The sequence below is a fragment of the Aotus nancymaae genome, unplaced genomic scaffold (assembly GCF_030222135.1).
Source record: "Aotus nancymaae isolate 86718 unplaced genomic scaffold, 86718_ANA_hifiasm-v0.15.2.pri h1tg000108l, whole genome shotgun sequence".
In the NCBI taxonomy this organism is placed as follows: domain Eukaryota; kingdom Metazoa; phylum Chordata; class Mammalia; order Primates; family Aotidae; genus Aotus; species Aotus nancymaae.
In genome coordinates, this window is record NW_026988523.1 from 12,302,899 (window position 1) to 12,318,059 (window position 15,161).

The 15,161-nt window shown below is 35.5% G+C and overlaps 1 protein-coding gene across 5 annotated transcripts in view; it reads left to right on the forward strand.

Annotated features, from left to right (window-relative positions):
* The window catches only part of CEP350 (centrosomal protein 350), a 155,356-nt gene that overhangs the window by 111,622 nt on the left and 28,573 nt on the right, over positions 1 to 15,161 (forward strand). For 4 of the 5 annotated variants that reach the window (XM_012444581.3, XM_012444586.3, XM_012444584.3 and 1 more), the window contains 4 exons: positions 2,707 to 2,829; positions 3,942 to 4,141; positions 10,320 to 10,531; positions 12,348 to 12,492. In XM_012444581.3, coding sequence (XP_012300004.2) covers positions 2,707 to 2,829; positions 3,942 to 4,141; positions 10,320 to 10,531; positions 12,348 to 12,492 — 680 coding nt within the window. The remainder of the gene's footprint in view (positions 1 to 2,706; positions 2,830 to 3,941; positions 4,142 to 10,319; positions 10,532 to 12,347; positions 12,493 to 15,161) is intronic. The other variant, XM_012444585.2, reaches the window with a different exon arrangement.

The following is a 15,161-nucleotide window of genomic DNA, read 5'->3' on the forward strand; positions in this document are numbered from 1 at the left end:
GCCTGGTGACAGAACAAGACTTGGTCTCAAAAAAAAAAAAAAAAACAAGTGAATTAAGCTGGCCGGGTGGATGCCATGACTCAAACGCCTGTAATCCCAGTACTTTGGGAGGCTGAGGCAGTGGATCACCTTGAGGTTAGGAGTTGATGACCAGCCTGGCCAACATGGTCAAATCCCATCTCTACTAAAAATACAAAAAATTAGCCAGGTGTGGTAGTGCACTCCTGTTATCCCAGGTACTCAGGAGACTGAGGCAGGAGAATCTCTTGAACCCAGGAGACAGAGGTTACAGTAAGCCAAGATCACACCATTGCACTCCAGCCTGGGCAACAAGAGCGAAACTCCATCTTAAAAATATGAAAATAAAAAGTGAATTAAGTTGGGCACATGGCTCAGGCTTGTAATCCCAGCACTTTGGGAGCCCAAGGCAGGCAGATCACCTGAGGTCAGGAGTTCAAGACCAACCTGGCCAACATGGTGAAAACCTGTCTCTACTAAAAAAAATAAATACAAAAATTAGCTGGGCATGGTGGCAGATGCCTGTAATCCCAGCTACCCTAGAGACTGAGGCAGGAGAATCGCTGAACCTGGGAGGCAGAAGTTGTAGTGAGCTGAGATGGCGCCACTGCACTCCAGCCTGGGCAACAGAGCAAGACTCTGTCTCAAAAAAAAAAAAAAAGTGAATTAAATACTCATTAATTCCTTACGTTCAAACATTTTAGAAACATAATGATTTCCATACTAGACTGAATCTGTTGTATATCTTTTTCTTGTCCTGTGTTCCGTTACCATCAGAGGACTTGTTGGGGGAATGCCTTGATGTCAATCAAAAGCGTTTTCTATTAGCAGGCATTTATGTCTCCATCATTCACAATTTTTTTTTCTTTCCTATGTAGCATCTTGAAGGATGATCAATTCTATTCTGAAGTAATTCTCTTTTGTCTCAACTTTATTCAACTTTTAAAGGGCACTTTTTATAAGAATGTGTTTAAATAAAGGGTACTTTTTATAGAATGTGTTTATATTTAATAAGGAACATGTTTCTGGAAAGAAATTCTAATTTTAAACTTTTCTTGCACTGTTTTTTAAACTATTTTATTTTCATTTTCTGTTAGTTATTTCGTTCCTCATTCCTAAACTAGAGCTTTTGAATATGCTTAATCTTTAATAGAGGAAAATTATTGTTTTCTATGTTGGGCTAGACAAAAAATTTAAATTGTATATTTTTAAAGTTTATTTCACATGTTCCAATATTATTTTACTTTTTGTACTAGGTCATGCATGCATTTAGCAGTTATACACTTAAGAGGGTGGGTGATATTTGAATGTTATGAATAGGTTTTTTGAGCCTTTTGCCAAGTGCTTTGTTTTGCATAATATTTTGGTAATTGGCATCAAAATAAGTTTATTGTACATTCATAAAGAATGGCAAGGAAGATTGCAATGTCTTAATTTGAAATTTAGCAAAAATGTTTTTCCTTGAACTTCAGTGCAGAAAATCAAGGCAATCCAGATGTGAATGTGTGTGTGTGTGTGTGTGTGTGTGTGTGTGTGTGTAAGTGAAGGGGAAATGAAATACTAAGTTATATGTGATATGTGGGGAAACAGACATTAAAATAGTCTGTTATTTACAAATACACGTAGGCAAGATTATACATAATTTTAAGAATCCAAATGAATAGCTGGATTTTATACCTAGATTTTCTCACTTCTATGACATACTAATATTACTCCTTGCCCTTCCAAGGCAAAAAATGTTGCCTTGATCTACAAGTTATTGTTGTTGTGCATGTGAACAGGAGCATGCTCTGTCAAAGAGGATTAACCTTTCCAAAGTTATTACTGGACTTTTTATACACACACACATCCCCCCCATTTACTGTTACAAAAGAAGAAAATTTGGGTTTTTTTTCCTGCTTTTATAACTGTAAAATGGAATGTTCTTCTTACCTTTAACCTTAGGATTAAGCTGTCCATAGCAGTTTTTTTTTTTTCAACTGACAGTATTTATTGGGACTAGATCACTTTATTAATTATGCATCCTGATATCTTATAGAATGGGTTTGTATTTCAATATTATTAATTAAGTGGGCCTTTGTTAGTTATAAAGCAAGATACCTCCAGAAGGTCCTGTTAGCTAGCAGTAAGTTTTATATTGTAGAGGTGAACAGGGTATTTTTGTGTAAATCAGTTTACTAAATTATATTATTTTCAAGTTAGATTGTGATGGTAAGGTTAAGTAAGGCAAATGTAGTACTTTTTAAATTTAACTTCAAACTTAAAATACATGACCAAGGTACAGATTAAAAAATCACTTGCTCAGGATTACGTATGTATGTAGAATTGCTGATATACTAGGTTCATGGCCATAATTGTTATACTATCTGTTAAAGCTTAATTGAAAACTAATTTAGTCCCACAGTGTACTTACTTTACTCACAAATAAGTAAGTTTAACTGAAAATATAGATGGTGGTTAAACAACATTTGAGAAGAAAGACATGTTTATTCCGAAATCATTGGTAAGATCTATAAAAGTACACTTTTTTAAATGTACCAGAGAGTGTAATGCTTGCTTTAACTGAGTCGCTTATAATGTTCTTCAGGAAGCGTATTAAAAGTTCTTCACTCAGCTCTTATGCTTTCCCTTTCTCATTCTTTCTGCTTCTTGATCTCTTGGTTTAAAATCTTCCTCCTTATTTTGTAGACACTGCTCTCCTGTTCACTACTTCTTCTCTGTCTTTACGTCTCATCACTGGGCCTCTCTCAGTGTCTGTTTTCCCAACCTTCATCCCAAATTCCAGCTGTATATCTACAACCAGTTGGTCAGGTAACTTTGCACCTTTTTCAGTGCACTCTTTGATAGAGCATGCTCTGTTCTTTTGGTTTGTTTTGTTTGCTTTTTCTCTCTCTTTTTTTTTTTAATAGCCTGGAGGCCTCTTGTCAAATGTCCCATAAATTTTACCTTTTGTTTCCACATTAATTTGATGATTGCTCATGATCATTGCTCAAGAAGTAGAGTGACAGTTCTTGTGCTTTTTAGTGTTTGTGCAATACATGAATGCATGTTTGTTGGTTAACTACCACTATAGATATAACACCAGTAACGTGAGCAGCCCACATTTTATTTAGTTGTGGCATCTACATTTGAAGATGGTTTATTAGTAGCCTCTAAACTAAGTAATTTTTCCTAATTCAGTAATTTCTTCTAACCCTTTGGGCCTAAGATATCATTGACTGTTTAAGTTCAGAAATCAGATTAAATTTAGAATTTGATGGATTCCTTTACTCAAGTAAATAAATAGTTATATTTACATGCATTAAACAGTGGACTGTGGTGCTCAATGTTCTCTCCATGAAAAAAAGTTTTACCACTTGACATTGCGTCTCTTAGGTAATAGAAGAAACAAAACTCATTAAACCTGAAGCAAAGCCAGTCAGAAATTTAAAATAAAAGTGAAAAAGGGACATGAACATGTTTTTTGTTTGCTTGCTTGTTTTGGGCTTTGGGGTTTGTTTTTTATTGTTGTTTTTGGTATTTGTTATTTTGGGTTTTGTGTGTTTTCTAGTCTGAGCCTTCAGAATAAATTCCTTACATCTTCTGTTATAGAAAAGAATAACCTACAAAAAATGAATATATACATATGAACATTATCAATTATGGTTGTCTAGATATTCTGAAGGTTTTTTTTTCTGAATATGCTATTTTTCCTTTGCTAACTTTACAAACCATTATGAGTAAATATATATATATAAATTCTGTCATTTTCTGAATAAGTTGACTCATGAAAGCTTCTATTATCTCAAGATTTTTTCAGAGAGAAGACTAGTATGAATGTTCTACTTTTGCACAACTTGTTGATAAGGTGGTGAGTGATAGAGCTCTCAAAGTGATCTCTATTGGTTTGTTCTCTCAAACTATTCTTCATGGTATGACCATAGGTTTCTGACAAAGCGAGAGCAAAAATTAATGCAACGGCGACAACATGCAGAGGAGCTCCTAGAGTGGAAGCGACGATTGGATGCAGAAGAAGCAGAAATCCGTCAAATGGAAAAGCAAGCTTTGGCTGCCTGGGACAAAGAATTAATAAAACCCAAAACTCCTAAGAAAGAACTGGAGGACCAGAGAACAGAACAGAAAGGTAATAAATACTGTGTTCAGACTGAAAACTAAAGCCTAACATAATTGAAAGATGTATTTCATGACTTTTAAAAATGTGAGGCTGGGCTCAGTGGCTCACGCCTATAATCTCAGCATTTTGGAAGACCAAGGCTAGAGGATCACTTGAGGCCAGGAGTTCAAGACCAGCTTGGGTGACATAGCAGACCCTGGTTCTGCAAAAAATTTAAAAAGTAGCTGGGCATACTGAGGAGAGAAGCTTGCTTGAGCCTAGGAGGTCAAGGTTATGCAGAGCTATGATCACCCCCACTGTGCTCCAGCCTGGGTGACCAAGAGTGAGACCTCTCTCTAAAAAAAAAATTATAATAAAATGAAAATGATTAAGGTGATGCAAATGACGAGAAAGATGATATAACCACAAATGCTAGAAAAATTAGATTAAAAAAATTATAACACGTTTATTCCAATATAAACTTGGAAACTTACAAGAAATGGCTAAATTCTTCTAAAAACTACAACTTACCAAAGCTTACTCAGTAAGGTAAGAGAACCCTCCTGATTCTTCCACCAGTAGAGGAATTGTACCCCAGTAGCTAAGCATCTTTTTACATTGACCTCCTTTATCTTTACCAGTACGTAAGACTTTAAAGGGAGGGATAAACTATATTATAATTCTTTACTTTTTCAGAGAATAGAAAAATAGACATTTCTCAACTCATTTTATGAGGCTAGTATATAAGCTTGATATCATGTCCATAAAAGGACAGTATCAAAAAAGCAAAGGCCAGTCTTACCTATCCTGAATTATATATTGGCACACCAAGTTCAACTATATATACAAATCCTAATACTTAATGACAGAGTGGGATTAGCACACATTAAAAAGTTGATATTGTGGTGGATTACCTTAAACAGATTAAAGGAGAAAAATTGATCATCTCAATGGATTCAGAAGCATCTGTTGGCTCACACCTGTAATCCCAACACTTTGGGAGCCCAAGGTGGGCGGATCACTTGAATCCAGGAGTTTGAGACCAGCCTGGGCAATATGGTGGAACCCTGTCTCTACCAAAAGTACAAAAAATTAGCTGGGCATGGTGGCACATGCCTGTAGTCCCAGCTACTTAGGGGACAGAGGCAGGAGGATTGCTTGTGCCTGGGAGGTCAAGGCTGCAGTGAACCTTGTTCATGCCCCTGCACTCTAGCCTGGGTGACAAAGCAAGACCCCGTCTCAAAATGTAAATAAAAGACAAAATAAATAGAACATTATTCCATATTCACAGATTCACTGTCATAAGGTACTAATTCTCCTTAAATTAATCTATAGATTCAAGACTATTTACATCAGAAACCCAGCAAGGTTTCTTTGTAGGAAACCTTTGACAAGCTCATTAAAAAATTTATATGAGGCCGGGCACGGTGGCTCACACTGGTAATCCCAGCACTTTGGGAAGCCGAGGCAGGTGGATCACCTGAGGTCAGGAGTTCCAGACTAGCCTGGCCAACATGGTGAAACCCTATATCTACTAAAAATACAAAAATTAGCCAGGTGTGGTGGCACGTGCCTGTAATCCCAGCTACTCAGGAGGCTAAGGCAGGAGAATCACTTGAACCCAGGAGGTGGAGGTTGCAGTGAACTGAGATCATGCCACTGCACTCCAGCCTGCGTGACAAGAATGAAACTCCGTCTCAAAAAAAAAAAATTATACGAAAGACCAAAGGACTAAAAAGTAACAACACTACTAAATAAGAACCACAAAATGCAGAAACTTACTTTACCATATATCAGGACTTCTAAGGTGTAGTGATTAAAATAATACATTTGCACAGAAAGAGACAAATAGACTGTGAACCAGATAACCTGATCTGTGCATCTGTGGAAGCTGACTCTCCTGTTTGTGGGAGGCAAAAATGAAGTTGGATTCCTACCTGACAATATAAAAGATCTGTTCCAAGAAGGAAATAAAGGGTTAAGTGAGAAAATTAAAACTATGAAACTTTTAGAATATAAGAGAATGTATTTATGACATCAAGGGGAAATAAGGATTTAACGTTATACAAAGCAAAAACTATAAAGTAAAAAATTAATAAATTTGACTTCAGTAAATTAAGAATTTCTGTTTCTTGTCATAAAGTAAAAAATACAAAATAAGATTTTACTACCCATATGACTGAAAAAGGTATGGTATCAAGAATATATAAATAAGTCCTGTGAATCAATAATAAAATGAAAACCACATAAAAATTAGACAGAAGAGCAGACACTCACAATGAGGAACTCCAAGTGGTCACTAAGTGTTGTCAAGGGTTTATGAAAAGTTGCTCAACTTCTTTAGTAATCAGGGCATGAAAACCACAAAGAGATACAGGTTGGATATCCCTTATCCAGAATGCTTGGGACCAGAAGTATTTCAGATTTCAGATTTTTTTAGGTTTTGGAGCCACTAGCTATATGTGATTATTAAGTACTTTAACTTTGGCAGTACAACTAAACTGAAATTTTAAATTTAATTGATATTCAAGTAGCCACATGTAGCTGATGACTACTGTATTGGACAGTACGTGCAGATTATATATTTTACAAAGTTTTGATGTTTTTCCATTTTGTTTTATGTCACACTATATGGAATATATTTCAAAAGAAAGGTGAAGATTGGCTGATACTGTTTATATTTCTTTACAGATGTCCAAATTTTGCCAGATTTTTGTTGACGTGTAACTCTGTCTTCAAAAATCAGGGATACAATGAGGTACCACCTCACAGCAATTAAAATAGCTGTTATCGAAAAATGGAAGATAAAAAACGTTGGTGAGGATGTGGAGAAATTGGAACCCTTGTGCACTCCTGTTGGAAATGTAAAATGGTTGCAGCTTCTATGAAACAGTGTGGCAGTTGCTCAAAAAAGTTAAAAATAGAATTAACATGTGATTCAGTAGTTCCACTTCTGGGTATATATCCAAAAGAATCGAAAGCAAGATCTGAAAGATGTATTTGTACATGCATGTCTGTAACAGCATTATTCACAGTAGCCAAAGGGTAAAAGCCATTCAAGTATCCATCAATAGATGGATAAACAAAATGTGGGAAATATATACAATGGAATATTATTTGACCATAAAAAAGAAGGAAATTCTGACACATACTGCATTTATGAAACTTGAAGACATTATGCTTAGTAAAATAAACCAGTTTCAAAAGAACAACTACGGTATGATTCGTACATGAGGTACCTAGAGTAGTCATATTCATAGAGACAGAAAATAGAATGGTGATTGTCAGGGGCTGGGGTGAGGGAGGATGGGAATTTGTTTAATGGGTATAGTGTTTCAGTTTTGGAAGAAAAAGTTCTGGAGATGGATAGTGGTGATTGTTGCACAACAGTATGAATGTACTTAATGTCACTGAACTGTACATTTGGTTAAGATGGTAAATTTTATGTGTATTTTGCCACAATTTTTCAAAGTTAATTTTTAAGAAGTCGAGTATAGGAAAAGATCTTGAAAGACACACGTCTGCCAACCAAACTTACCCACCACTGGTTTACCTTTGAGATGTGGCAATTGGGTAAGCGAAAGTGGTTGGGGATGGGTGTGTGAAGTAGTCACTTTACATCCTTCTCTAATATTTGAAGTTTTTTTAAAAAAACTATTACAATTTTTGAAATATGGGAAAAGGAAAAAATGAAGTCTTCCAAAGAGACAGCTGATGAGAGAATCCTTGGTGGTTATCTCCCAGGAGGTAGTAGTAAAGGTGACTTTCATTTTTTTCTTTATAGTTTTTATAGTTGAGTTTCTCTTTTGATGAGGTGACTTATAATTATAAAATAAAGTATCTCTATTGAGGGCTATAAAGCGGAAATATAAGGGTTCTATTCTCTACTACCTAAAAATTAAAACATTTTCTAAACCCTTTTCAAAGTTCCTTGTTTTTGTTTTGTTTTGTTTTGAAACAGATTCTTGCTCTGTTGCCCAGGCTGGAATGCAGTGGCACGATCTCAGCTCACTGCAACCTCTACCTCCCAGGCTCAAGTTCTTGTGCCTCAGCCTCCCAAGTAGCTAGGACTATAGGCATGCACCACCATGGCCGGCTAATTTTTTTTTTTTTTAGGTAGAGACAGGGTTTCTCCATGTTACCCAGGCTAGTCTTGACTTCCTGAGCTCAGGTGATCGCCTGCCTCTGCCTCCCAAAGTGCTAGGATTACAGGTGTGAGCCACTGCACTTGGCCCACATTCTTTTTTTTTTTTTTTTTGGGAGACAGAGCCTTGCTCTGTTGCCCAGGCTGCAGTGGCAGGATCTTGGCTCACTGCAACCTCTGCCTCCAGGGTTCAAGCGATTCTCCTGCCTCAGCCTCTCAAGTAGCTGGGATTACAGGCACGTTCCACCACACCCAACTAATTTTTATTTTTTTTGTAATTTCAGTAGAGAAGGGGTTTCACCATGTTGGTCAGGCTGGTCTCGACATCCTAACCTTATGCCCATCTCGGCTTCCCAAGGTGCTGGGATTACAAGCGTGCGCCACCGTGCCTGGCTGGCCCACATTCTATCTTTTATAAATAAATATCCTTGATGCTTTTTAGAATTTTTTCATTCATTCATTCAACCATTTCTATTATGCCACACATACACAATAAAAATATACTTTTTAAATTTTGGATTAAATGCTTTGGAATGTCATATCACTCTTATTTATTGAAGTAAAACATTATTTGGGGGCATAGGTATTTCTTATGTTAAATAAACTTACAGATTTCAGGTCTAGAAGGAGATAATTACAGACAAAATATTTAAGTGACATTTTAAAATTTGAGTACATTAAACATTTCCAGTTCTTACTCAAAGCTTGATATTGTAACCTCCTTTTGAGGCATGTTACCTGTAGAGGCAAAGAAAGCAAACCATGTGCATTTGTAACATTATGCAAGAATATGTGCCAAAATTTTGTTTAGTGTCAAACATCTTTTTGTTTTCTTAGAAAGAGCGGAAGCCATAATAGACAGGAAATTCCCAAAGCAAGACAGTGCTATAAATTTTGAAAGTGCTAAATAAAATGCATAGTATCTTCATCTCCATCAGTGTATGTAGTCTAGTTCATTCCTTTTTAGTGCTGTGCACCATTTCATTGTATAAATATACCACAATTTGTTTATTTTGCTATCAATAGACTTGTGTTTTTTCCAATTATTGACTGTTACAACAATCCTGCCAATTAACATATACATGTCTCCTGCTGCATATAGGTAAGATTTATCTAGAATATATACCTAGGATTGGAATTGCTAGAATATGTGTTTTCATCCTTTCCAAGTAATACCAAAGTAGTTGGACCAGGCCAGCGCGGTGGCTCACATCTGTAATCCTAGCACTTTGGGAGGCCGAGATGGGCAAATCACTTGAGTCCAGGAGTTCGATACCAGCCCAGGCAAAATGGTAAAACCTCATCTTTACTAAAATTTTGAAAACTGAGGTGGGAGAATCACCTGAGCTTGGGAAGATCAAGGCTATGGTGATCCCTAATCACACCACTGCTTTCCACCCTGAATGACAGAATAAGACCCCCGTCTCAAAAAAAAATACAAAAAGTAGTTCGACCAATTTCCACTCCTAAAGGAATGTATATGAGTTGAAACTGCTCTGCACCCCACAAACACTTAAATTGTAAGTTACTATCATTGCTGATTATTGGTGGTAGATATCTTCTCTCAGTTGGCATCAGCCGAAATTCTTAATTAGACTAAACAGACTTTATAGTAAATGTTAAGTGATGATGATAAAGAAATTCTGTCTAAATGCAGTGAGTAGGCCAGGCACGGTGGCTCATCATGCCTGTAATCCCAGCACTTTGGGAGGCCAAGGCAGGTGGATCATTTGAGGTCAGGAGTTCAATACCAGCCTGACTAACATGGTGAAACCACCTTCTCTACTGAAAATAACAAATTAGCTGGACGTGGTAGCACACACCTGTAATCTCAGCTACTTGGGAGGCTGAGGCAGCTTGAACCCGGGAGGCAGAGTTTGCAGTGAAACAGGGTGATGTCATTGCACTCCAGTCTGGGCAACAAGAGCGAAACTCCGTTTCAAAAAGTAATAATAATAAATAAATGCAATGAGTAATAATACGCTAAAAACAATGTTTATCAGTGTAATTTTCCCATTGACCAAGATCGTATATTTTTTTCTTGTTTTCACCCTCTCTTAATAGAAATAGCGAGTGAAGAGGAATCTCCTGTACCTCTGTACTCTCATCTAAACAGTGAAAGCTCCATTCCAGAAGAATTAGGCAGCCCTGCTGTTGAATATATACCATCTGAGTCTATAGGACAGGAGCAACCAGGGAGTCCAGATCACAGTATACTAACTGAAGAAATGGTTTGTTCACAGGAACTAGAATCTTCTACCTCTCCTAGTAAACATGTAAGTTAATGTATATTTATGATCTTAAAGATTCTCTAGAAAAAAACTGCCTGAAAGTTATATTATTAACAGTTATATTATTGCTGTTAATGACAGTATTAACTATCACCATACTTGTAACATACAGGATATAACATTTGAATAGAAATACAGCTTTTCTTTTACTTCTGTAGATTTACAAATATATGAGTGATGGCATTAATGGAGATTATAAAATCATGTGCTATCAAGTCTGTTAATATTGAGGGAATGGGAACTTCTAAAGTATGAAAAACAATTTATAGAAACAACACAGGTTCTTTCTAAAATTTGTTTTTTCATGTAACAAAAACAATAAGATCTTAAAACACAAGAGTACCTTTACTGTAACTGAATTAATAACTTCTGTGTAACTCATAGAGTAAAAATAATGGTTTAATCTCTTAAAAGCAGGTCTGAAATAGTTATTGATTTTAAATTAAAATAATGGCCATTATTAGGCTAAGAAGATTTTCTACATTGTCCTTAACTGTGTACTTTATAGAAAAAAAACTAGCTGGTGAAAACTCAAGATAGAAACTTAAATGTTTTTGTTAAATATAGCAAATAATTAGCAAAACAATGATATACTAAAGTATACACAGACATTGTTAAAGTCTCTTTATGTTTTTTTTTTTTTTTTAATCTACCCAAATTCAGAATGGAATATCCTTTGTTAGAGTCTTCTATTTTTATTGTGGATGGAAAGAATTAATTTCATTTCATGTGTTAGAGCACCTAGAAGATCTAAAAGAAAAACATTTTTTATTCAATGAAGATCCTATTTAATATTATGATAAAAATATTCCAGTGTCCTTGTGCACATACTCGAAATTAGCATTTTTAGGTTATTAAAGGCTTTTAATAATTATCATCTTAGTGGTTTCTTATTTATTATATGATAATATTAGGCTTGTTTAGATAATTTACTTGTAGCATTATCTATTATTCTGTAAATTTCTACCTTCTAGGCATTTACAACCAACCTGCATTTAAACAATCTTACAAGTTTATTAGTTCTTATAAATTGATGAGATTCTAGCTGGCATCATTATTGATGAGGCTCAGAATAGCCAAGAACTGATTGACTATTAAAAATTAGAGCTTTTTTCACAAGAAAATATGTCACAGAAGTCTAAACTAGTATGTCCTAAAGTGGTTTTTATAACAAAAGCTAATATTTACTGAGTGTTTACTTACCAAGTGTTTACCAAGTCCCTACATGGATTATCTCATTTAATCCCATCAAGAATCCTATAAAGTAGATACTGTTCTGATCCCCAAGCGAGGAAACTTACCCAAAGTCACAGGGATAGGAAGTGATAGTAGCTAGGAATCAAATCAGGCATCTCACTTCCACCTGATGTCAGGGTAGAAATTTTGTCTTTTGTTCTCTTGTAGGCAAACTTCTTATGCTCTATTTTTCTTCTTCCCTTCCTCTGTCCCCCTCTCCTTTCCATAAAAGTAGTGCATACTTTGTATTTTTTAAATTAAAAGAATATGGGAGTAAATGTCACTGACATGATACTTCTAATTTATTGTAAACCTTGTTAAAAGCATGCTCTTTTATAGTTTGTCTTCAAAAAAATTGAGGTCTTATCTCTTATATAATTTGTAACCATTTAAAAAAAATCAGCTTTCCCAGGTTGAGTAATTTGTAAACTTTTTTCACTTATGTCCAACAGTTATTTTAAATTCTTTGTGAATATTACCTTTAAATGGCTAGTATCTCAAATTTTAAATAGAATTTTATAATTACATCACAAAATAGTTCTCATTTGGTTTTCTGTTTGAACAGTCACTTCCCAAAAGTTGTACATCTATGTCAAAGCAGGAGTCTAGCAAAGGAAGTCATAGGAATGGAGGACAATGTCGCCTGCCTATCAAGTCCCATCAGCACTGTTACAGTTGGTCAGATGAGTCATTATCTATGACACAGTCAGGTAAGACTAATCCTGAGGAGTTTGTATTTGTGTTGTATTTGAACAGCCTCTGCTCTAAAAGGCTTCAAGGAGTTTGTTGACCTTAAGAAACATATGTAGACAGACAATGGTGGGTTTATGTAAGATTGTGAGGAAGATTAATATCATATCAAGTATTGCCATATTGAATATATTGAGTTAAACATATTCAGTGTATTGTTTTTTTTTTCTCTCTCTGAAACAGAGTCTGACTCTGTTACCCAGGCTGGAGTGCAGTGGTGCAATCTTGGCTCACTGCAACCTCCACCTCCCAGGGTCAAGTGATTCTTCTGCCTCAGCCTCCCAAGAAGCTGGGATTACAGGTGCCCACCACCACACCTAGCTAATTTTTGAATTTTTTTTTTTTTAGTAGAGACGGGGTTTCACCATGTTGGCCAGGCTGGTCTCAAACTTCTGACCTCAGGTGGTCTACCCATCTCGGCCTCCCAAAGTGCTGGGATTACAGGTGTGAACCACTGCACCCTTCCCAGTGTATTGCTTTTTGAACTCAGTTTTAGTTTTGAGAGTAAGTATTTAGTAAAGAAAACGTGAAAAATGTTTTTTTGTTTGTTTGTATTTGTCATTGATCCTGTGCTATACCCTTTTGTTTTCCATGTGTTAGACAATTGTAAATCATGGAATATTTCCACACCCATATTTATAGCTCTCCTTTCTTCTTTGAGTTAACTATGTAATATTTCAAAGAGTAGATGTGCCATAATTTATTTAACTATTTCCTTAGTGATGGCCATTTAGATTTTCTCAAATATTTCACAATTGCATATAATGACATAATAAACATCTTTATGTAAATATTTACACAGACGTGTATATGCAGTTGTATATCACTTAATATCCAGGCTATGCTCTGAGAAATGTGTCATTAGCAATTTCATCATTGTGTGAACTTCATAGAATGACAAACCTAGATTGTGGATTCTTACTGTACTCTCAGACCATATGGTATAGCCTCTTGTTCCTAGGCTGTAATACCTGTACAGTATTATTACACTGACGACTGTAGGCAATTTAAGTATTTGTATATCTAAACATAGAAAAGGTGTAGTAAAAATATAATATTATAATCTTGGGACCACTATCATATATATGTAGTCTGCTGCGTAGTCTGTCATTGACCAAACTGTCATATGTGGTACATAACTCTATGCCTGTGTGTGATATCACATATCATTTATATGTGTGTTTATCATATATATGATGAAAACTCTTTTTGTATATTTAACTATGGAATAGATTCTTAGGAATAGAATCACGGAGTCAGAACAGTTGAAGAATGTCTCATATTTCTCTGTGGAAAGTTATTAATGTTGTTATAATATAATATTTGCTTTTATGTACGTCGGTAAAAAATTACTTCCAGAAGAATAACATGTCAGTAGACATAAACTTGAATACTTGGAAACATGGGTTCTTATCCTGGTCTGTTACTTACTAGTGACTTTCTTCAAGTTTCTTTGCCAATACTAGATTATCTTTTTCATTTGTTAGCAGCAGAATAATGTTTCAACCATCCTTGCATGAGTTATGCACCAAGGATTAATGATAACATTTGTAAGATACTGTTTTATTGGTGGAGCTTATTTAAGTAAGAATGAATAGTTTTAGAAAAGTAGCTCTGAGGTTTCTAAACTACAAGATGACATCATTTATATTCAGTATTTGTGGAAGTGGTAGATATTAATGTAGTGGAGTTATAATACTTAAGTGATGGAGAGTTTATCAACCAAGCTAATATAATCAGTGTGTGTCAAATAATCAGAAACTAATTTTTAAAAATCAGGATATTCTAACAAGTTACTTTGTTTTGAGACGGCTTCTAGCCCTGTCACCCAAGCTAGAATGCAGTGGCGTGTTCTCAGCTCACAGCAGCCTCCGCCTCCTGGGCTTCAATGATTCTCCCACCTCAGCCTTCTAAGTAGCCGGGACTACAGGTGCATGCTGCCCCACATGGCTAATTTTTGTATTTTTTGTAGAGATGGGGTTTCGCCATGCTGCCCAGGGTGGTCTCAAACTCCTGACCTCAAGCAGTCTGCCAACCTCGGCCTCCCAAAGTGCTGGCATGAGCCAGTGCACCAGGCCCACATTTGGTTCCTTTAGTACTTAAAAACTTAAATATTTTCCAAGGTCTTTTATCTAAAAACTCCAGGTTTTTCATCAGCTTCTATTAAATCATCAACCATAGATAGTAAATATATTTTTAATAGAAAATCGTTGCTAGCATAGGGGCAAAATTGAAACTAAGCCTGTGAGAATGTAGTGATCTACAAAATCTTATCAAAATAGTAATTTTGGAAGCACATAAATAAATATTGAGCTCTGCCTATGCTAAGGGCTCAGTATGATGCCACTGCTAATATAAAACAAGCCTAACTTTCCTAGTATGTCTTAACTCAGTGTCATAGAAGTGACAGCAACTCAGATTTTATTATTCCTTATTCAGATACATATACCACACTATTAAGACAGTAATCTTGCATTTAAATAACTTCCTTAACTAGCTCTTAATAAATTTAACCTGAAATAACTGATAAAATCCTGGCTTATGATGTAATGTTAAATCTGAGTCTTAAGATTTGTGTATGATATTATTTCTTTTGTAAGATTATTAAATGTCTCACTCAACATAAGCG